At 45.0% G+C, this 22,743-nt stretch overlaps 1 protein-coding gene across 1 annotated transcript; it reads right to left on the bottom strand.

Moving 5' to 3' along the window:
- Positions 1–20,737: 20,737 nt before the first annotated feature.
- Positions 20,738–22,481, bottom strand: LOC135050890 (uncharacterized). The gene is made up of 3 exons (XM_063957155.1): positions 22,370–22,481; positions 22,082–22,294; positions 20,738–21,462 (listed from the first exon to the last, which is right to left on the bottom strand). Exon 3 carries the CDS (start codon positions 21,449–21,451, stop codon positions 20,783–20,785), a length of 669 nt encoding a protein of 222 aa, XP_063813225.1. The 5' UTR covers positions 21,452–21,462; positions 22,082–22,294; positions 22,370–22,481; the 3' UTR covers positions 20,738–20,782.
- Positions 22,482–22,743: the final 262 nt, after the last annotated feature.

The raw sequence follows: 22,743 nt of genomic DNA, 5'->3' as shown, positions 1-22,743 counted from the left end.
TCCGCTAGGCATGTGGGACTTGTGGATGGAGCCCTTAATTCGCTTAACAAGGATTCACGGGTGGTCAATCTGTTGAAATCAGAGCACTACATTTTGGCCACCGTGCTCGATCCTAGATTTAAAACCTACCTTGGATCTCTCTTTCCGGCAGACACAAGTCTGCTGGGGTTGAAAGACCTGCTGGTGAGAAAATTGTCAAGTCAAGCGGAACGCGACCTGTCAACATCTCCTCCTTCACATTCTCCCGCAACTTGGGGTGAGAGGAAAAGGCTCAGAATTCCGAGCCCACCCGCTGGCGGTGATGCAGGGCAGTCTGGAGCGACTGCTGATGCTGACATCTGGTCCGGACTGAAGGACCTGCCAACGATTACGGACATGTCGTCTACTGGCACTGCATATGATTCTCTCCCCATTGAAAGAATGGTGGAGGATTATATGAGTGACCGCATCCAAGTAGGCACGTCAGACAGTCCGTACTTATACTGGCAGGAAAAAGAGGCAATTTGGAGGCCCTTGCACAAACTGGCTTTATTCTACCTAAGTTGCCCTCCCACAAGTGTGTACTCCGAAAGAGTGTTTAGTGCCGCCGCTCACCTTGTCAGCAATCGGCGTACGAGGTTACATCCAGAAAATGTGGAGAAGATGATGTTCATTAAAATGAATTATAATCAATTCCTCCGTGGAGACATTGACCAGCAGCAATTGCCTCCACAAAGTACACAGGGAGCTGAGATGGTGGATTCCAGTGGGGACGAATTGATAATCTGTGAGGAGGGGGATGTACACGGTGATATATCGGAGGATGATGATGAGGTGGACATCTTGCCTCTGTAGAGCCAGTTTGTGCAAGGAGAGATTAATTGCTTCTTTTTTGGTGGGGGTCCAAACCAACCCGTCATTTCAGTCACAGTCGTGTGGCAGACCCTGTCACTGAAATGATGGGTTGGTTAAAGTGTGCATGTCCTGTTTATACAACATAAGGGTGGGTGGGAGGGCCCAAGGACAATTCCATCTTGCACCTCTTTTTTCTTTAATTTTTCTTTGCGTCATGTGCTGTTTGGGGAGTATTTTTTTGAAGGGCCATCCTGCGTGACACTGCAGTGCCACTCCTAGATGGGCCAGGTGTTTGTGTCGGCCACTAGGGTCGCTTATCTTACTCACACAGCTACCTCATTGCGCCTCTTTTTTTCTTTGCGTCATGTGCTGTTTGGGGAGTGTTTTTTGGAAGGGCCATCCTGCGTGACACTGCAGTGACACTCCTAGATGGGCCAGGTGTTTGTGTCAGCCACTAGGGTCGCTTAGCTTACTCACACAGCTACCTCATTGCGCCTCTTTTTTTCTTTGCGTCATGTGCTGTTTGGGGAGTGTTTTTTGGAAGGGCCATCCTGCGTGACACTGCAGTGCCACTCCTAGATGGGCCAGGTGTTTGTGTCGGCCACTAGGGTCGCTTAGCTTACTCACACAGCTACCTCATTGCGCCTCTTTTTTTCTTTGCGTCATGTGCTGTTTGGGGAGTGTTTTTTGGAAGGGCCATCCTGCGTGACACTGCAGTGCCACTCCTAGATGGGCCAGGTGTTTGTGTCGGCCACTAGGGTCGCTTAGCTTAGTCATCCAGCGACCTCGGTGCAAATTTTAGGACTAAAAATAATATTGTGAGGTGTGAGGTGTTCAGAATAGACTGAAAATGAGTGGAAATTATGGTTTTTGAGGTTAATAATACTTTGGGATCAAAATGACCCCCAAATTCTATGATTTAAGCTGTTTTTTAGGGTTTTTTGAAAAAAACACCCGAATCCAAAACACACCCGAATCCGACAAAAAAAATTCGGTGAGGTTTTGCCAAAACGCGGTCGAACCCAAAACACGGCCGCGGAACCGAACCCAAAACCAAAACACAAAACCCGAAAAATTTCAAGTGCACATCTCTAATTAAAACGTCATTATTTAGACCATATTTTCAAATATTAATGTGAATCTTAAAACATTAAAAGATAGCGTTTCAAAGTTGACATGGTATATAACTGCTATTATTTAGATTCTGTAAAATATTGTGGAAAGAGTTCTGTAACCTACAGTATCTGAAAAAACACAATATGTTTTTATGTTAAACCTCATTAAACTGTTTATCAGCATTGTTGTGGGTAGATTTACTAAGGTTTTTAGATCAATTCAAGACTAAAGGTCCATACACACTTAACGATAAAATGAGCGACGTCGCTCATTTTCCCCCTCCTTGAGCGACGTCACTCATTTTATCGTCAAGTGTGTATGCCGCCAGATACGACCGATGCGGTTGGCAACGATCGTCGCTGTCGGTAGGGCATGCATAAAGGATGTGGACTGTCGTCCACGACCTTCATGCAGGGCTGGCGGGGGCGTGACGTCACTGAGCGATATGAGCGGTCATATCACTCAGTGCGTACAGGGGGCCGCCGGACGGCCCGGGAGGGGGAAACATTAGACGATGTTGCTCACAGAGCGACATCGTCTAATGTGTATGAGCCTTAAAACACACCTAATGTTGTAATACTTTATTACACATAGGCTGACCATACTATCCCTTTAAACTGGGACACTAATGAATTACGCAGGTTCTGAGGTTGGCTGACTTCAAGTCTGTATGTCACCTGGTTTTAATCAGCCCCAGAACCTGTGTAATTTATGAGTGTCCCAGTTTAAAGTAGTGATGAGCGGATTCGGTTTTACTCGGTTTTACTCGGTTTTACTCGGTTCTCAAAACGGCATCTTATTGGCTCACGGATGTCACGTGTTTTGGATAGCCAATAAGATGCCGTTTTGAGAACCGAGTAAAACCGAGTAAAACCGAACCTCGCTCATCACTAGTTTAAAGGGATATTATGGTCAGCCTACATTCACACGCACTCACCACTTGCACTACAAACTCACCTTGTCAATGGCACCAGCCGGTCCTCTTCTCCAGTAGGTTCCCAGTTCTTTGAAAAATAAAAAAACAGTATCTTGAGCCCACAGACAAGTACTGTACATTAGTATACAGTACTTTGCGAATAACTATAGATCTCCAGCATGTATCTGATGAAATCAATGGGTAAGCACTGATTTGGCTGAGACAGGCACTCTCCGGCTTTCTTAGCTAATGGTATCTTAATGAAAATATGAATTCAAATTCCCGCCATAGCTTCATGCTGGGAAAATCAATTCATATTTTGGCTAAGTACTGATTGACTGAGAGAGACCCTTAGTAAATGTCTGTATACTGTATTTTACACTGTAAAAATATTGATGCTTAGGTCGATATTCTAAAGTGTTCTAAAATCTTGTTTTAGTTCAATTTACAGTTGGTTTTGTCTTTAGTAAATTCTTGATTGTCAAAATCGACAGAAAATCTAATAAAAATCACCTTAAAATCAAAGTTGACAGTAAATATATTTTATATTTGTAACAGAATTAATAATTTCCACCGGCCAATAATAGTTACTAACCTGACTTATCTACTGTATTTCTGTTGATAACACCACAATTAACCAAACCCCACAAGCACACTGCTTAGTTTTCATCCTTTACATAGAACCATCCTTGATTCACCACATTCAATCAGTTTCCAAATTCTTCTGCATACAATTAAGAAACTTATGCAGAATATGCCCATATCTCACAGAAGACACTGCAAAAACTCTAATTCACATATTCATTATCTCCTGCATTGCATATTGTTGTATTGCTCTGTCAGTCCTTACACTGACTGGTGGTTTGGAACCAAAGTCAATAAAAAAAACTTCTGGGTACATACAGAATAAGGCTATCATCGAAAATAACATACACCTATTCGCTTATCTCAAAATTATCTCCCAGCTCAACCCCTCTGCTAACAGCAAGATGTGTGTATCTCATCCACACCAGGGGTGGAACTCGCAGAGGCAATGGAGATGCCTGCCTTCAGGTTCCAAGCCCTGAAGTGGCACCTAAATGTACAGAAGCACCTGTATGGTTCACAGCAGGATCCAAGTGTGACCACTGCTCTTCCAACGGAGCTCTGTGGCACATTTACTGCAGAGTTGATCGGCTCTGTCCCAGGGACCCTGCTAACACTTGCAATAGGGGACAAGAAGCCTCATGCCTGGTACTGCTCAGACTGCACACCTGCTGCTGACAAAATTTTAGATGGGACCCACTGGTGAACTCTATTTCTGAATGATGCAGATAGCAGAATCTCGTGAGACTGACCCTGACCCACCGGCCGTTGTCACACAGCGTAGCGGAAGCCCTGCCAATTTAATGCAGTCTCAATACATTGTAGACTGGCTATATAATTTTGTACAAAAAGTTGTGTGTTTGTATATAAATTATTTGTTTTCATTGTTTTTTTAAGGGGGGGGGGGGGGGGGGCACCAAACTCCAACTTGCCCCTGGACAACTGGGATGAAATTACACCTCTGATTCACACTCATTACCTGTTCCCATTCACGATTACAGAACTTTTTCAATCTGCTAAACCCACTGCCCCAGTACCTTTACCTCCCCCTCTGCTGCACCCTACGTACTATACAGCATGACTTTCATCTGGTCACTAACTCTTCAAGTATTCTCTGGAAAACTCACCTCTGCAGAAGGTTGATCAAATCCCAGAACCACCCATTTAACCTCTGTAAGCTATTTTACTATTTACCTACCCCACAATACAATAAAAAATTATATATTCTTTTTCTACACTCACTTATCTCTCTGACAACAAGTTAAAATTTCTGTGTGCTTGAATCATACAGCCTACCAAGAACTTCTAAAATAAGGCTGGACAAATGTGCTATATATAGCACTTATCCTTCCGTATCAATGCCTATTTCCCTAGACTGTAAGCTCACGTGCACGTGTGGTACCCCAAAAGGCATATGCCCCTTTAAGACCTGACTCACAGGTCCATAGCAGCACATGGGAAGAGTACGGTACAGCAGGATTTAAAGCTGGGACCCTGGTCCAATCACATGGTCTGGATACAGACTGCTGATTGGACAGGGGTAGCCTGGAAGACAAGAGTCTTGTGGAAAGAAGGAGGGAGGAGTTGTGGTATGGAGAGACAGAGGAGGAGTGGGAATGCTTGTTTTTGGTTTTTTTGTTTAATCTGTTTTTATTGAGAACAAAAGAAATACACTCATAGACATATTGAAAAAAACAAATAAGTCTAACATGACAAGTAACAATCAGCACAGCACGCAATCACGGCAATTTGTCCATTAAGATATAGAACTCAACAATACAGAAGTTATAAACTTCAAACCAGTGGTGGAACTAGCGAGCGGTGGGCCCAGGTGCGACAAAATGCTTTGGGCCCCCCCATCCCATCCAAGCCTCACCCTCACCCCCTGGAGAGGATCTGGTGAGGGGGACCTGCTCAGGGCCAGAGAAATGGATACCTAGCAACAGTGCCATCACTGTGTGCAAGAAACAGCATCGGAGCCCCCCCACCTCCATGTAAAACAGGGGCAGTGCGCGCCGTAGGCGTGCAAAAAAATATAGGGGCATGGCTTTGTGGGGAAGGGGTGTGGCCACAAAATAGTACCACAGCGTCCCCTTTTTACACATTATGGCAGACAGCGTCCCATTTTTTACACATTACGGCAGACAGCGTCCCCTTTTTACACAGAACAGCAGATAGCGTCCCCTTTTTACACATTACGGGAGACAGCATCCCATTTTTTACACATTATGGCAGACAGCGTCCTCTTTTTACACAGTACGGCAGACAGCGTCCTCTTTTTACACATTACGGCAGACAGCGTCCTCTTTTTACACAGTACGGCAGACAGCGCCCCCCTTTTTACACATTACGGCAGACAGCGTCCCCCTTTTTACACATAACGGCAGACAGCAACGACTTTTTCTACACATAACGGCAGACAGCGACCCCCTTTTGACACATAATGGCAGACAGCGACCCCCTTTTTACACATAACGGCAGATAGTGACCCTCTTTTTACACATTACGGCAGACAGTGACCCCCTTTTTACACATTGAGGCAGACAGAATAGAAAGAAAGAAAGAAAGAAAGAAAGAAAGAAAGAAAGAAAGAAAGAAAGAAAGAAAGAAAGAAAGAAGAGAATTATACTTACAGTCTCCGCTGGCTCAGGCTCCTCGTGCAGCTTCTGGCAGATGATGATCCCGGGCAGAAGAGAAGGTGGATGAGGGAGGTGGAAGAGGGAGCCGCAGCAGCGCTGTGTTATTGGTGGAGGCGCTGCTGCTGCTGTCCCTTTCCTTCCCCATTGGCTGTCCTCCGCCGCAGTGAATGCTCGGATGCGCTTCCCAGCATTCACAGCGCCGGAGGACAGCCTATGGGGAAGGAAAGGGACAGCAGCAGCAGTGCCTCTACCAATTACAGTGCGCTGCTGCAGTTCCCTCCACCACCTCCCTCTTCCTCCTTCACCCCCGTAGCCACTGCTCCTCTCCTGTCCTCGACGGCGGCTGTGTGCTGCTGGCGGCGGTTGCCCGCAGCACACAGCGGCATGTAATGAGTCAGTTTAACTCATTACATGTCGCGCTGCTTTGGGCCCCTAGACAGTGGCGGGCCCCAGTGCAATGCACTGGTTGCACTGGCGGTAGTTCCGCCACTGCTTCAAACATATCCAAAGTAACCAGGTCTCATTTATTGCTGTGTAACATTGGTGGTCATTCCGAGTTGTTCGCTCGGTAATTTTCTTCGGATCGCAGCGATTTTTCGCTAACTGCGCATGCGCAATGTTTGCACTGCGACTGCGCCAAGTAAATTTGCTATGTAGTTAGGTATTTTACTCACGGCATTACGAGGTTTTTTCTTCGTTCTGGTGATCGAAATGTGATTGACAGGAAGTGGGTGTTTCTGGGCGGAAACAGGCCGTTTTATGGGAGTGTGTGAAAAAACTAGAGATGAGCGGGTTCGGTTCCTCTGAATCCGAACCCGCCCGAACTTCAGTTTTTTTTACACGGGGCCGAGCGACTCGGATCTTCCCGCCTTGCTCGGTTAACCCGAGCGCGCACGAACGTCATCATCACACTGTCGGATTCTCGCGAGGCTCGGATTCTATCGCGAGACTCGGATTCTATATAAGGAGCCGCGCGTCGCCGCCATTTTCACACGTGCATTGAGATTGATAGGGAGAGGACGTGGCTGGCGTCCTCTCCGTTTAGAAATTAAAATAGGAGAGTGAGAGTGAGGCACGTTCATTACTATACTTACTGGAGCTTAGGAGGAGTTATTATATTATACTACTAGTGACTGATGACCAGTGACCTGACCACCAGTGCAGTTTTATAATTTATTAATATTTAAATAATAATCCGTTCTGTTCTTGTTCTCTGCCTGAAAAAAACGATACACAGCTTAATTGTGGGGGAGACTGGGGAGCAGTTATAGGTTATAGCAGGAGCCAGGAGTACATATTAAACAGTGCACACTTTTGCTGCCAGAGAGAGACTAGTGCCACTGCCAGTGTGACTGACCACTGTGACCAGTGACCTGACCACACTGACCACCAGTACTATAGTACTATATTTATTGATTGTCTGCCTGAAAAAGTACACTCGTCGTGGACTCGTGTGACTTGTGTGGTGTTTTTTTCTTCTTTAAAAAACTCATTCTGCTGACAGACAGTGTCCAGCAGGTCCGTCATTAATATCTGACTGTGCTCACACAGCTTAATTGTGGGGGAGACTGGGGAGCAGTTATAGGTTATAGCAGGAGCCAGGAGTACATATTAAACAGTGCACACTTTTGCTGCCAGAGAGAGACTAGTGCCACTGCCAGTGTGACTGACCACTGTGACCAGTGACCTGACCACACTGACCACCAGTACTATAGTACTATATTTATTGATTGTCTGCCTGAAAAAGTACACTCGTCGTGGACTCGTGTGACTTGTGTGGTGTTTTTTTCTTCTTTAAAAAACTCATTCTGCTGACAGACAGTGTCCAGCAGGTCCGTCATTAATATCTGACTGTGCTCACACAGCTTAATTGTGGGGGAGACTGGGGAGCAGTTATAGGTTATAGCAGGAGCCAGGAGTACATATTAAACAGTGCACACTTTTGCTGCCAGAGAGAGACTAGTGCCACTGCCAGTGTGACTGACCACTGTGACCAGTGACCTGACCACACTGACCACCAGTACTATAGTACTATATTTATTGATTGTCTGCCTGAAAAAGTACACTCGTCGTGGACTCGTGTGACTTGTGTGGTGTTTTTTTCTTCTTTAAAAAACTCATTCTGCTGACAGACAGTGTCCAGCAGGTCCGTCATTAATATCTGACTGTGCTCACACAGCTTAATTGTGGGGGAGACTGGGGAGCAGTTATAGGTTATAGCAGGAGCCAGGAGTACATATTAAACAGTGCACACTTTTGCTGCCAGAGAGAGACTAGTGCCACTGCCAGTGTGACTGACCACTGTGACCAGTGACCTGACCACACTGACCACCAGTACTATAGTACTATATTTATTGATTGTCTGCCTGAAAAAGTACACTCGTCGTGGACTCGTGTGACTTGTGTGGTGTTTTTTTCTTCTTTAAAAAACTCATTCTGCTGACAGACAGTGTCCAGCAGGTCCGTCATTAATATCTGACTGTGCTCACACAGCTTAATTGTGGGGGAGACTGGGGAGCAGTTATAGGTTATAGCAGGAGCCAGGAGTACATATTAAACAGTGCACACTTTTGCTGCCAGAGAGAGACTAGTGCCACTGCCAGTGTGACTGACCACTGTGACCAGTGACCTGACCACACTGACCACCAGTACTATAGTACTATATTTATTGATTGTCTGCCTGAAAAAGTACACTCGTCGTGGACTCGTGTGACTTGTGTGGTGTTTTTTTTCATCTTTAAAAAACTCATTCTGCTGACAGACAGTGTCCAGCAGGTCCGTCATTAATATCTGACTGTGCTCACACAGCTTAATTGTGGGGGAGACTGGGGAGCAGTTATAGGTTATAGCAGGAGCCAGGAGTACATATTAAACAGTGCACACTTTTGCTGCCAGAGAGAGACTAGTGCCACTGCCAGTGTGACTGACCACTGTGACCAGTGACCTGACCACACTGACCACCAGTACTATAGTACTATATTTATTGATTGTCTGCCTGAAAAAGTACACTCGTCATGGACTTGTGTGACTTGTGTGGTGTTTTTTTCTTCTTTAAAAAACTCATTCTGCTGACAGACAGTGTCCAGCAGGTCCGTCATTAATATCTGACTGTGCTCACACAGCTTAATTGTGGGGGAGACTGGGGAGCAGTTATAGGTTATAGCAGGAGCCAGGAGTACATATTAAACAGTGCACACTTTTGCTGCCAGAGTGCCACTGCCAGTGTGACTGACCACTGACCACTGTGACCAGTGACCTGACCACACTGACCACCAGTATAGTATATTGTAATTGAATGTCTGCCTGAAAAAGTACACTCGTCGTGTGACTTGTGTGGTGTTTTTTTATTCTATAAAAATTAAAAAACTAATTTTGCTGACAGACAGTGTCCAGCAGGTCCGTCATTATATAATATATACCTGTCCGGCTGCAGTAGTGATATATATATATTTTTTATATCATTATTATCATCCAGTCTATACTAGCAGCAGACACAGTACGGTAGTTCACGGCTGTAGCTACCTCTGTGTCGGCACTCGGCAGTCCATCCATAATTGTATACCACCTACCCGTGGTTTTTTTTTTCTTTCTTCTTTATACATACTACATCTCATTATCATCCAGTCTATATTAGCAGCAGACACAGTACAGTACGGTAGTCTACGGCTGTAGCTACCTCTGTGTCGGCACTCGGCAGTCCATCCATAATTGTATACCACCTACCCGTGGTTTTTTTTTTCTTTCTTCTTTATACATACTACATCTCATTATCAACCAGTCTATATTAGCAGCAGACACAGTACGGTAGTTCACGGCTGTAGCTACCTCTGTGTCGGCACTCGGCAGTCCATCCATAATTGTATACCACCTACCCGTGGTTTTTTTTTTCTTTCTTCTTTATACATACATACTACATCTCATTATCATCCAGTCTATATTAGCAGCAGACACAGTACAGTACGGTAGTCCACGGCTGTAGCTACCTCTGTGTCGGCACTCGGCAGTCCATCCATAATTGTATACCACCTACCCGTGGTTTTTTTTTTCTTTCTTCTTTATACATACTACATCTCATTATCATCCAGTCTATATTAGCAGCAGACACAGTACAGTATGGTAGTCCACGGCTGTAGCTACCTCTGTGTCGGCACTCGGCAGTCCATCCATAATTGTATACCACCTACCCGTGGTTTTTTTTTCCTTTCTTCTTTATACATACTACATCTCATTATCAACCAGTCTATATTAGCAGCAGACACAGTACAGTACGGTAGTCCACGGCTGTAGCTACCTCTGTGTCGGCACTCGGCAGTCCATCCATAATTGTATACTAGTATCCATCCATCTCCATTGTTTACCTGAGGTGCCTTTTAGTTGTGCCTATTAAAATATGGAGAACAAAAATGTTGAGGTTCCAAAATTAGGGAAAGATCAAGATCCACTTCCACCTCGTGCTGAAGCTGCTGCCACTAGTCATGGCCGAGACGATGAAATGCCAGCAACGTCGTCTGCCAAGGCCGATGCCCAATGTCATAGTACAGAGCATGTCAAATCCAAAACACCAAATATCAGTAAAAAAAGGACTCCAAAACCTAAAATAAAATTGTCGGAGGAGAAGCGTAAACTTGCCAATATGCCATTTACCACACGGAGTGGCAAGGAACGGCTGAGGCCCTGGCCTATGTTCATGGCTAGTGGTTCAGCTTCACATGAGGATGGAAGCACTCAGCCTCTCGCTAGAAAACTGAAAAGACTCAAGCTGGCAAAAGCACCGCAAAGAACTGTGCGTTCTTCGAAATCCCAAATCCACAAGGAGAGTCCAATTGTGTCGGTTGCGATGCCTGACCTTCCCAACACTGGACGTGAAGAGCATGCACCTTCCACCATTTGCACGCCCCCTGCAAGTGCTGGAAGGAGCACCCGCAGTCCAGTTCCTGATAGTCAGATTGAAGATGTCAGTGTTGAAGTACACCAGGATGAGGAGGATATGGGTGTTGCTGGCGCTGGGGAGGAAATTGACCAGGAGGATTCTGATGGTGAGGTGGTTTGTTTAAGTCAGGCACCCGGGGAGACACCTGTTGTCCGTGGGAGGAATATGGCCGTTGACATGCCTGGTGAAAATACCAAAACAATCAGCTCTTCAGTGTGGAGGTATTTCAACAGAAAAGCGGACAACAGGTGTCAAGCCGTGTGTTGCCTTTGTCAAGCTGTAATAAGTAGGGGTAAGGACGTTAACCACCTCGGAACATCCTCCCTTATACGTCACCTGCAGCGCATTCATAATAAGTCAGTGACAAGTTCAAAAACTTTGGGCGACAGCGGAAGCAGTCCACTGACCAGTAAATCCCTTCCTCTTGTAACCAAGCTCACGCAAAGCACCCCACCAACTCCCTCAGTGTCAATTTCCTCCTTCCCCAGGAATGCCAATAGTCCTGCAGGCCATGTCACTGGCAATTCTGACGAGTCCTCTCCTGCCTGGGATTCCTCCGATGCATCCTTGCGTGTAACGCCTCGCCTACTGCTGCTGGCGCTGCTGTTGTTGCTGCTGGGAGTCGATTGTCATCCCAGAGGGGAAGTCGTAAGCCCACTTGTACTACTTCCAGTAAGCAATTGACTGTTCAACAGTCCTTTGCGAGGAAGATTAAATATCACAGCAGTCATCCTGCTGCAAAGCGGATAACTGAGGCCTTGACAACTATGTTGGTGTTAGACGTGCATCCGGTATCCGCCGTTAGTTCACAGGGAACTAGACAATTTATTGAGGCAGTGTGCCCCCGTTACCAAATACCATCTAGGTTCCACTTCTCTAGGCAGGCGATACCGAGAATGTACACGGACGTCAGAAAAAGACTCACCAGTGTCCTAAAAAATGCAGTTGAACCCAATGTCCACTTAACCACGGACATGTGGACAAGTGGAGCAGGGCAGGGTCAGGACTATATGACTGTGACAGCCCACTGGGTAGATGTATGGACTCCCGCCGCAAGAACAGCAGCAGCGGCACCAGTAGCAGGATCTCGCAAACGCCAACTCTTTCCTAGGCAGGCTACGCTTTGTATCACCGGTTTCCAGAATACGCACACAGCTGAAAACCTCTTACGGCAACTGAGGAAGATCATCGCGGAATGGCTTACCCCAATTGGACTCTCCTGTGGATTTGTGGCATCGGACAACGCCAGCAATATTGTGTGTGCATTAAATATGGGCAAATTCCAGCACGTCCCATGTTTTGCACATACCTTGAATTTGGTGGTGCAGAATTTTTTAAAAAATGACAGGGGCGTGCAAGAGATGCTGTCGGTGGCCAGAAGAATTGCGGGACACTTTCGGCGTACAGAAGACTGGAGCAACACCAAAAACGCCTGAACCTGCCCTGCCATCATCTGAAGCAAGAAGTGGTAACGAGGTGGAATTCAACCCTCTATATGCTTCAGAGGTTGGAGGAGCAGCAAAAGGCCATTCAAGCCTATACATCTGACCACGATATAGGAGGTGGAATGCACCTGTCTCAAGCGCAGTGGAGAATGATTTCAACGTTGTGCAAGGTTCTGATGCCCTTTGAACTTGCCACACGTGAAGTCAGTTCAGACACTGCCAGCCTGAGTCAGGTCATTCCCCTCATCAGGCTTTTGCAGAAGAAGCTGGAGACATTGAAGGAGGAGCTAACACGGAGCGATTCCGCTAGGCATGTGGGACTTGTGGATGGAGCCCTTAATTCGCTTAACCAGGATTCACGGGTGGTCAATCTGTTGAAATCAGAGCACTACATTTTGGCCACCGTGCTCGATCCTAGATTTAAAACCTACCTTGGATCTCTCTTTCCGGCAGACACAAGTCTGCTGGGGTTGAAAGACCTGCTGGTGAGAAAATTGTCAAGTCAAGCGGAACGCGACCTGTCAACATCTCCTCCTTCACATTCTCCCGCAACTGGGGGTGCGAGGAAAAGGCTCAGAATTCCGAGCCCACCCGCTGGCGGTGATGCAGGGCAGTCTGGAGCGACTGCTGATGCTGACATCTGGTCCGGACTGAAGGACCTGACAACAATTACGGACATGTCGTCTACTGTCACTGCATATGATTCTCTCACCATTGAAAGAATGGTGGAGGATTATATGAGTGACCGCATCCAAGTAGGCACGTCACACAGTCCGTACTTATACTGGCAGGAAAAAGAGGCAATTTGGAGGCCCTTGCACAAACTTGCTTTATTCTACCTAAGTTGCCCTCCCACAAGTGTGTACTCCGAAAGAGTGTTTAGTGCCGCCGCTCACCTTGTCAGCAATCGGCGTACGAGGTTACATCCAGAAAATGTGGAGAAGATGATGTTCATTAAAATGAATTATAATCAATTCCTCCGCGGAGACATTGACCAGCAGCAATTGCCTCCACAAAGTACACAGGGAGCTGAGATGGTGGATTCCAGTGGGGACGAATTGATAATCTGTGAGGAGGGGGATGTACACGGTGATATATCGGAGGATGATGATGAGGTGGACATCTTGCCTCTGTAGAGCCAGTTTGTGCAAGGAGAGATTAATTGCTTCTTTTTTGGTGGGGGTCCAAACCAACCCGTCATATCAGTCACAGTCGTGTGGCAGACCCTGTCACTGAAATGATGGGTTGGTTAAAGTGTGCATGTCCTGTTTATACAACATAAGGGTGGGTGGGAGGGCCCAAGGACAATTCCATCTTGCACCTCTTTTTTCTTTAATTTTTCTTTGCGTCATGTGCTGTTTGGGGAGGGTTTTTTGGAAGGGACATCCTGCGTGACACTGCAGTGCCACTCCTAGATGGGCCCGGTGTTTGTGTCGGCCACTAGGGTCGCTTATCTTACTCACACAGTCAGCTACCTCATTGCGCCTCTTTTTTTCTTTGCGTCATGTGCTGTTTGGGGAGGGTTTTTTGGAAGGGACATCCTGCGTGACACTGCAGTGCCACTCCTAGATGGGCCCGGTGTTTGTGTCGGCCACTAGGGTCGCTTATCTTACTCACACAGTCAGCTACCTCATTGCGCCTCTTTTTTTCTTTGCGTCATGTGCTGTTTGGGGAGGGTTTTTTGGAAGGGACATCCTGCGTGACACTGCAGTGCCACTCCTAGATGGGCCCGGTGTTTGTGTCGGCCACTAGGGTCGCCCAGCTTAGTCATCCAGCGACCTAGGTGCAAATTTTAGGACTAAAAATAATATTGTGAGGTGTGAGGTATTCAGAATAGACTGAAAATGAGTGTAAATTATGGTTTTTGAGGTTAATAATACTTTGGGATCAAAATGACCCCCAAATTCTATGATTTAAGCTGTTTTTTAGTGTTTTTTAAAAAAAAACACCCGAATCCAAAACACACCCGAATCCGACAAAAAAAATTCGGTGAGGTTTTGCCAAAACGCGTTCGAACCCAAAACACGGCCGCGGAACCGAACCCAAAACCAAAACACAAAACCCGAAAAATTTCCGGCGCTCATCTCTAGAAAAAACGCTACCGTTTCTGGGAAAAACGCGGGAGTGGCTGGAGAAACGGAGGAGTGTCTGGGCGAACGCTGGGTGTGTTTGTGACGTCAAACCAGGAACGACAAGCACTGAACTGATTGCACTGGAAGAGTAAGTCTCGAGCTACTCAGAAACTGCACAGAGAAGTCTTTTCGCAATATTGCGAGTCTTTCGTTCACAATTTTGATAAGCTAAGATTCACTCCCAGTAGGCGGCGGCTTAGCGTGTGCAAAGCTGCTAAAAGCAGCTTGCGAGCGAACAACTCGGAATGAGGACCATTGAGTGTATTTCAAAGAAGGTGGAGGTTAAAAAGAGAGAAGAAAGGGTAGAGAGAAAGGTAGAAAGAAGAAAGAGTGAAAAACAGAATGACCTAGACCAAAAAGCACATAATATAAGTATCTATACTTGGCCGGCATGTGAAACATTTACTGGAGCCACAGCTCTCGAATCATAAGTATAGTCTTTATAGGCTGTTGATGTTTTATATTCAAGCCAGGGAAACCAGATAGCTATAAAATCAGTTAACTTATCTCTGGAGGTCAGAAAGATATCATCCATATACATTTAAAATTAAATTCTGGAGAACCAGAGTCTCCGTGTAGGCAGAGTGGGGGATCGCCACAACGTGGGGATAATAGCTCGTGCTACATTACTTAGGTGATGAAGTAAGGACCTCTTGTAATGAGACAATTATGTGGAGGAGTGTGTTAACAACCAAAAGTCCAGGTCAGAGGGGATAGTGACATTAAGTATATAATGGGAGACGGCGATGACATCGTCCCAGTATGGTTTGATCAATGAGCATGTGAGGATCTGAGGTACCACTCCAATCATCCCTATCAGCAGGAATACGGTGAGACACCCCAGGTTAACATCTTTGTTCCCACCTTTTGACCTTGCTGATAAAACATCTATGAGATTGCTTGTTGTGGTATACCATTCAGAGTTTGTTTTTATTGATCCACGTTGATTTTATACAATAAATGTATTGAAACCTCATACATCCCTCCGTTTCTGTGCTTTACATCGAGCCCAAATACGGAACAAAGGGGGTGAATGAGGACGACCATCCAGCCTGCTGGGATAAAGATACCTTTACATGAAAGTACGGCGCCTTCTGAAGTAAGCCCAGATGTGAGCATCCTTTCAGAAGTGTTTGCATGTGAATGTTTGGAGCGTACCCTCTTTCGGTACCAAGAATACCCTTAGGGGGCTATAAAGAAACCTTTATAGGCTTTTTCCATTCACATGAAAGTAAGCACACATGTGAGAGGCCACGTCTACTTTGAAACACCAGGGTGAACCCATACGGATATCTTCACATTTTTCCACCACACCATAGTCTATAGAGTCCGGGGAGAAGTCACCATCACTCTGAACTATCTACATTGGGAGAAATTCCCTTTTTGAACTCTTGTGTACAATTTGTGTTTTCTCCGCATACAACATCGTTTGAGGGAGAAGAACTTACCGGACGAGGGACTTTTTTCAAGAACAGCGAAGGATTCTCTCATCCAAATAACTTTGTACTTTGACCCCACGGTATAACACCATCATCATCCACACGTTGCGCCCACAGCAGGTTCTATCCTATTTTTCTTTTTGTGTATTTGATCAATGAACATGTCCACCAAATGTGCTTCAGAGAACCTATCGCATTATGGCATCTCCAACATCTATCCGATATCGTGGGGTACATAATGTGTAGGAGAGAAGGGTGCCTGTACCATCTCACTAGAATCTTATATTTAGTCTCTCTGACCTGTATACAAATATAACTTTTTTGAGTCTTGAGAAATATGGCCTCCCACTCTTTTTCCATAAAAGATAAACCCAAATCTCTTTCCCATGCTGCTGTAAAGGAAGGAAGCATCTGTGAGGTGGTGTTTTGCAAGAGTTTGTATAAGATGGAGATCAGGTGTTTCGAGTCATGTGGAGCGATACAAAGCCTCTCAAAATATGTAAGTTCCCTGGACACCCGAAGGTGTCTGTTGTCTGTATGTAAGAAGTGCCTAACCTGTAAATATTTCCAGAAATCTTTTTGTGGGACATCCCATTGCGTTCTAATCTCTGAGAATTGTTTGATCCCTGAAGATGTCACCAGCTGACCAACCCTGAAGAGCCCCTCCACCGCCCCACTAGAAAAGTGAGGCAATGACAGTCCCAGGGAGAACTCGGGGTTAGCTAGTAAAGAAATCAGAGGTCCGAATTCGGAAGAGATATATAACCAGCAGCGAGCCGTCCTCCAGAAGGTAATAGTTGGGGAGATAGTAGGGTGAGCAGTAGAAGGTTTAGGCAAAGCGGGGAGCCATAAAAAGATTTCTGGATATTGTTGCATATACAAGCCCTCCAATTCAACCCACTGTTTTACCTCCCGACTCCTGGTCCAGTCCAGAATTCTTGCGCGTAAAATTGCCCTGTAATAATTTTTGATATCTTGTAGTTGGAAACCACCATTTTGGGCTGAGCGTGACATGATAAGTTGACTAATCCTGGGTCTCTTCCAAGACCAAACAAATTGCTATATCAGGAGCTGTATGGACCGGAACCAAGAGTCTGGGATCCGTATAGGCAGAGTCTGGAGTATATACAACAATTTGGGAAGAGTATTCATCTTTACAACATTGACTCTGCCTAGCCAGGAAAGCTGTCTATAGTGCCACCTACTACAGTCAGCCCGTACAGTCTTAAGGCGCGGCATAAAATTAAGAGATTTTAAACGAGAGAGGTCACATGGGAGTTGTAGGCCCAAATAGGTAATATGGGAGGTTTTTTACATGAAGAAGAAGGATTTTTGTAACGTAGCTGCTGTAGAAGGAGCAGCAGAAATGCTTAACGCACACGATTTGGTCATATTGACCTTAAAGTTAGAGAGATCACTAAAAACATCAAGCTCACACATAAGATAGGGAAGGGAAGATGTAGGATGGGTAATTATCGCCAGGAGATCGTCGGGAACACTTGTTACACATGGAGCAGCCGTGTGACGCTGGGCAGTTAGAGCAGCACTGCAGCGTGCAAGCAGCAGGGTGCTGGCAGAGAGACAAGTGCTGGGTGAGTGGGTGTTGAGATGTCGCAATCAGAGACCGGACACTGCCAGGCCATCCTGGGACTGATAGGAGCCATTAAGGACTGGCCTAGCCAGTGAAAAACTTAGCTTAAGAGGGTCTTATTGAGTACATGATTGATTAAGTAACAAGCCTGACACCCAGATTAAAGGACCCCTATCACCATTGTGCAGTTAAAGGGAGCAGACAGCATAGTGCCACATTCCCTAAGTTAAACACTGAAACGCCACATTCCGCAAGCTAATTACTGCAAGGATTTTATTGAGGCAACCTTCTTTCCCTTCCACATTGAGACTGTGAGAATATTTAAGACTGAGTTGTGTTACCAATGCAAATGCAGACATTTCTTTAAAAGACTGAGTTTGTGGCAAGTTTGAATACAGCCCTGTAAACAGGAAAGATACACAGTTTGTTCCATTGGAAAAAATCTCATTGCTAATGAGTTGAATCTGTTGAGAGACACTACCATCCCTTTGCTAGTTACATTCTTTTTGCATAGAACTTTGAACAATTCTCTCTTTTACAACCCAGGATTTCCCCTTTCATTTGTGTGCCAATCCCCCATTGACATACTGTGGCACAACAGACTTCTACCATAACTCCAACGTTTATTGCCGGTGAAGATTTTTCATCACTCTCCTCATTACTACATTATGTGATTCCAATTATCTCATGCCAATATTTGTGATTCTAATTAACGTGTTTATCTGCGATTCCAATGATATTCTGCCATTCTTTTGTGATTCCAATTTATTGTCTTTTGCATATTGAATGCTTCTTTGTGGTGAGAATTGTAGCCAATTGTCAATTCTTCTTTTGTGATTAATCAAAATTATTGCCAATTAACCTATCATTATCTTCAATCCAGAGTTTATTGCTGACTCACTCCTGTTTCTTATTAATCTATCCTACCTCTCTGAACATGGTACTAGAGGACAAGGTACAGGGAGAAACATTACAGGGGAAAGGTCTGTAACATAGCCACCCAACATCTGTGACACCTCTCTCAACCACTTAGACATACCCGCCAACCCCGGGTTGTTACACACAGCCCTCTTACATATTTATTTATTTATTTATTTGTCTGTCTGTTATTGTGAGCAGGGCCCTCTTACATCTTTGGGGTAAATTTACTAAGCTCCCGATTTTGACCGAGATGCCATTTTTTCATCAAAGTGTCATCTCGGTAATTTACTAAACTCAAATCACGGCAGTGATGTGGGCATTCGTAATATTTTGGAAGTTCAAGGTAAAAATCACGAATGAATACACCATCGGTCAAAATACGCCTGTTTAGATATGAATCTCGGTCATTTACTAACCATTCGTAATTGTAATTTCTGCCGTGAAAATGCATTTGCGGCCGCGAAAAAATACAATTCGTAAAAAATTCCTAAAAAAAAAACGCGCCAGCTTTTGAAAAGCGTGTTTACATGTGTACTCAATTATCCATTACTCACACCTGAATGTTTGGCCCTATAAAAGTGTTCCAGGCACATTTTGAATTTCTCTCACTCTGAAATGGCGGCTGTGGTGTGTGCCAATGAATTTATGTTTGCTGTGGGATACCTTAGACTGCTCCATGAGGCTTCCAGGAATCAGGCCCAGGTAAGTGAACATGGTCAGCAGGTTGTCCAGGTGCCGCGGAGGCTGCGCCAGCCTCGTTTTTTTAGAGGTCGTTTAAACTTAAACGCATTGTCCGATGATAGGGTCATACAGATGTTCCGCCTAAATAGAACCAACATTTTCCACCTGTATGACCTTGTCAAACTGGGCCTAGACCCTGAGATAGCACGCTCTCGCTCTGTCTCAGGCCTACACAAACTCCTGGCTGTGTTACACTTTATGGCTACTGGGAGCTTCCAGGCTGTGGCAGGCGACGTGATTGGTATCTCACAGCCCACCTTTTCAAGATATTTGAATCAGGTGAGTCTAAAAATACATAGGCGGTTATGTCTAAGTGTTGCTTCTGTAAGTACAAACAACACAGTATTGTATAGAATACCTAACATGACACTCACCTTAGCTTGTTTAATGTCCACTCAGGTTTTGGATGTCTTGGATCCACATATTAATGCCTCAATCTGCTTCCCTACCGAGGAGTCGGAGTGGCGTGCTGTCAGGGTAGCTTTCTATGAGCTTGCTGGCATGCCCAATGTGCTGGGGGCCATAGATTGCACACACGTTCAGCTGAGATCACCTAGGGGCCGCCAATACATATATACGAATAGACATCTGGCCCAATCAACTAATGTCCAGGTGGTCTGTGATGCAAACTTTAAAATTATGAGTGTTGTTGCAGGTTACCCTGGTGGCTGCCATGACTCCTTCATCCTCAGTCAGTCATCGCTCTTCGATAAATTTGAGGCCGGACAAATGCCTGATGGCTGGCTGTTGGGTATGTTTAAAATGTTTTGTGTGTATGTCTTTTAACCACAAACTCTAGTTTTGACTAGGGGAATGAATAATCTAACACATGTACTAATGTTGACTATATCTGTTTTTCAGGTGATGGGGGTTACGGCTGCTACTCTTGGCTCCTTACTCCATTGTCCCAACCTGATTCTCCTGCTGAACACAGTTACAATCATGCACATAAGGCTACGCGGAATGTGATAGAAAGATGTTTTGGTGTGCTGAAGTCACGGTTTCGGTGTCTGGATAAATCTGCATGCCTTTTGTTGTATAGTCCCTCAAAGGTGACTAGAATTGTGTTCTGCTGCTGTTTTCTCCATAATCTGTGTTTAAGTCAACATCTGGCACATGATGAGGGAGAAAGCAGTCAGCAAGCAGAGGAGTTAGAACCATCTGGTGACAGTGTGAGTACATATGTAGGGAGGCAGGTACGGCAAGAAGTGATCCAGCGGTATTTTTCTGGTAAGTTTTTGTCGGATGTAATTATCCTTGACTAAACACTTTGCAATACTTTCAATTGTGTGTTTTGTTACTTACTGTTTGTTGTTTATAGTGGTGTGTACATTGTACTTAGTTTATGTTATAAATAAATTTTCAGTCATTAGTTACCCATGAAAAACATACATACATACATAGCAGCTTCTACAATGTTTGAGACGGACACAGGAAGTTGTGTGTTTGTCAAATCAAAATTTTTATTGCGTAAATCAAATTTGTCAAAAGTCTTATTTTTTCCGCTTGTGTGTGCTGGGTGCTGTGCTTTGTGCTGGCTCACTGGCACGTGCTCGGGAGGAACGCCGAACAGGGGAGGTTACTGGCGTTTGGATAGGGGTCGTGGTTCCAGAGCTGGAGGTCACTTGTTGAGCTGCCATCAATGTTATGTTGTTGCTCAAATTATTTATGCTAGCATTCAGTTGTGTGTTGGTTGCAGTGTGGCTGGCTACAATCCGGGATAAAGACTCATTCACAACCTGGTTGTGCTGAATGAGTTGTACGAGTGCCTGCTGATGGCGCTGTTGCTCATCAATGATGCGCGTTAAATGAGCCAGCATTTGGTTGTTGTCTGCCCGTATTTGCTCCATCGATGTTGCGATTCGGCCTACTTGGACAATCAGTCTGCCCGAGTTGCGACTAATGCGCGGTAGATGATGGGGCAGACTGGCAAGGTGTTGGGTATGTGCGGTCAGGCTGGCATTGCTTTGTGCCTGTTGGCTTGTCCAACTGGCCCAAAAGTCATCTGGTATTTGTGGCTGGGGTGGAGCTTGTGCCAGTTGTGGACTCATGGAGGCTTGGGGGATATCCTGCAGCTGTATTGGCTGGCTCGGGTCAACAGGTGTTAGTTGCAGTGTGAAGGTTGCCTGTTGGTCTTGTCCCTGCTGGTCCACGTCGGCCATCAAGCTGGGCTCTGTATGGGGTGGCCAACATGCAATGTTTATTTTTCTTAAAATATATTTGCTAGTTCTACACATTACTACATTCATAATACTCCATTTCTCAAGTTTTTAGAGTTGTTTTTCTAAACTTATAATTTGTTTTTTCTCAAAAAACATATATACCATCACAGGCGTGCACATAGACAGACTTGCGTAATCCTCACCTAACTACCTCCCCTCCACAGCATTACAGTGTTATGTCACCTCCCCTGTCCACGATATAGACTGCTTACCTGGATAGTCCAGAGGAGCGGAGCAAGTAAGCAGTCTACATACCGGACAGGGGAGATGTGTGAACACTATAATGTTGTGGAGGGTGTTTATTTTAAATGTTTTTTTTTTGTTTTTAAATTATTTTTATGTGCACGTGTGTGGCCAAAATTTTAACAAATGTATGTTCGTTTTTAAAAATGATGTTGGCGATATCAACCACTAAGACATTGAAAAATTAAGCATTTGCACCTTTAACAATTGAAGACGTAACATCACATTGCTTGTTATGGCAAACATGTAATCTCAACTCCAACTCACAACATAGTAACTGTACTGTGTAGATTATTTGCTATGTGTTTAGTTTCTGTTTTGACTCACCAGATAACTGAGGTGATCGGGGCTCATCACTCTGTGGACTCGCAAATAGTGCCAGTGGTGGCTGGGGTGACACTGCAGAAATGCGCCGCCTGGGTGGGGAAGATGGAGCCGCAGATTCCGTGCCAAGACGCCGTGTCTTACTTGGCCTCCTGGGTAAGTGCCCCGAGCCCTGTGATGGGCGCCTTACAGGAGGTCGGCTTACAGAAGCAGAACCTATGAGAATATATAAACATTAATATTTTGTACTTCTATGTGTTTGCAGAATATGTGACTACAGTGAAGTCTTACCTGCAATCCCAGCATCATCCTGAGTTGTCTGAGGCCTGTCTGGCCGGCTGGTCTGTCGGACTGTTGAAAAAGTGGAGCAAACATTATTACCATGCTTTGTGTAAAAATTATAACTGCAAAGCCTTAGTGTACTGTAACCATCTATTAGGTATTCTAAATTAAACTAATTTCTGCTTAAGATCTTCGTGCTTCCTTAATTTGTGGTGTATATCAAAATGTACATGGTGTTGCACCAAATAAATCTGTTACATTTGAGAATTATGTGTCAGATATTGCATAGATTGAATACTTGCAAATTTAACCAAAATGTAATTTTGAATTTGTAGGAACCTTTTTTTTGAAGTAAATAAATAAAATATTAAAAAATGCTATTA

Source organism: Pseudophryne corroboree, chromosome 2 (genome assembly GCF_028390025.1).
Source record: "Pseudophryne corroboree isolate aPseCor3 chromosome 2, aPseCor3.hap2, whole genome shotgun sequence".
Classification (NCBI taxonomy): Eukaryota; Metazoa; Chordata; class Amphibia; order Anura; family Myobatrachidae; genus Pseudophryne; species Pseudophryne corroboree.
Note: the sequence above shows the minus strand (reverse complement) of the source record. Positions and strands in the feature narration are given on the sequence as shown.

Bases quoted from the DNA above. Each gene is read 5' to 3' on its own strand.
- LOC135050890 (XM_063957155.1), bottom strand. From the start codon at position 21,451: ATGGCCGACGTGGACCAGCAGGGACAAGACCAACAGGCAACCTTCACA.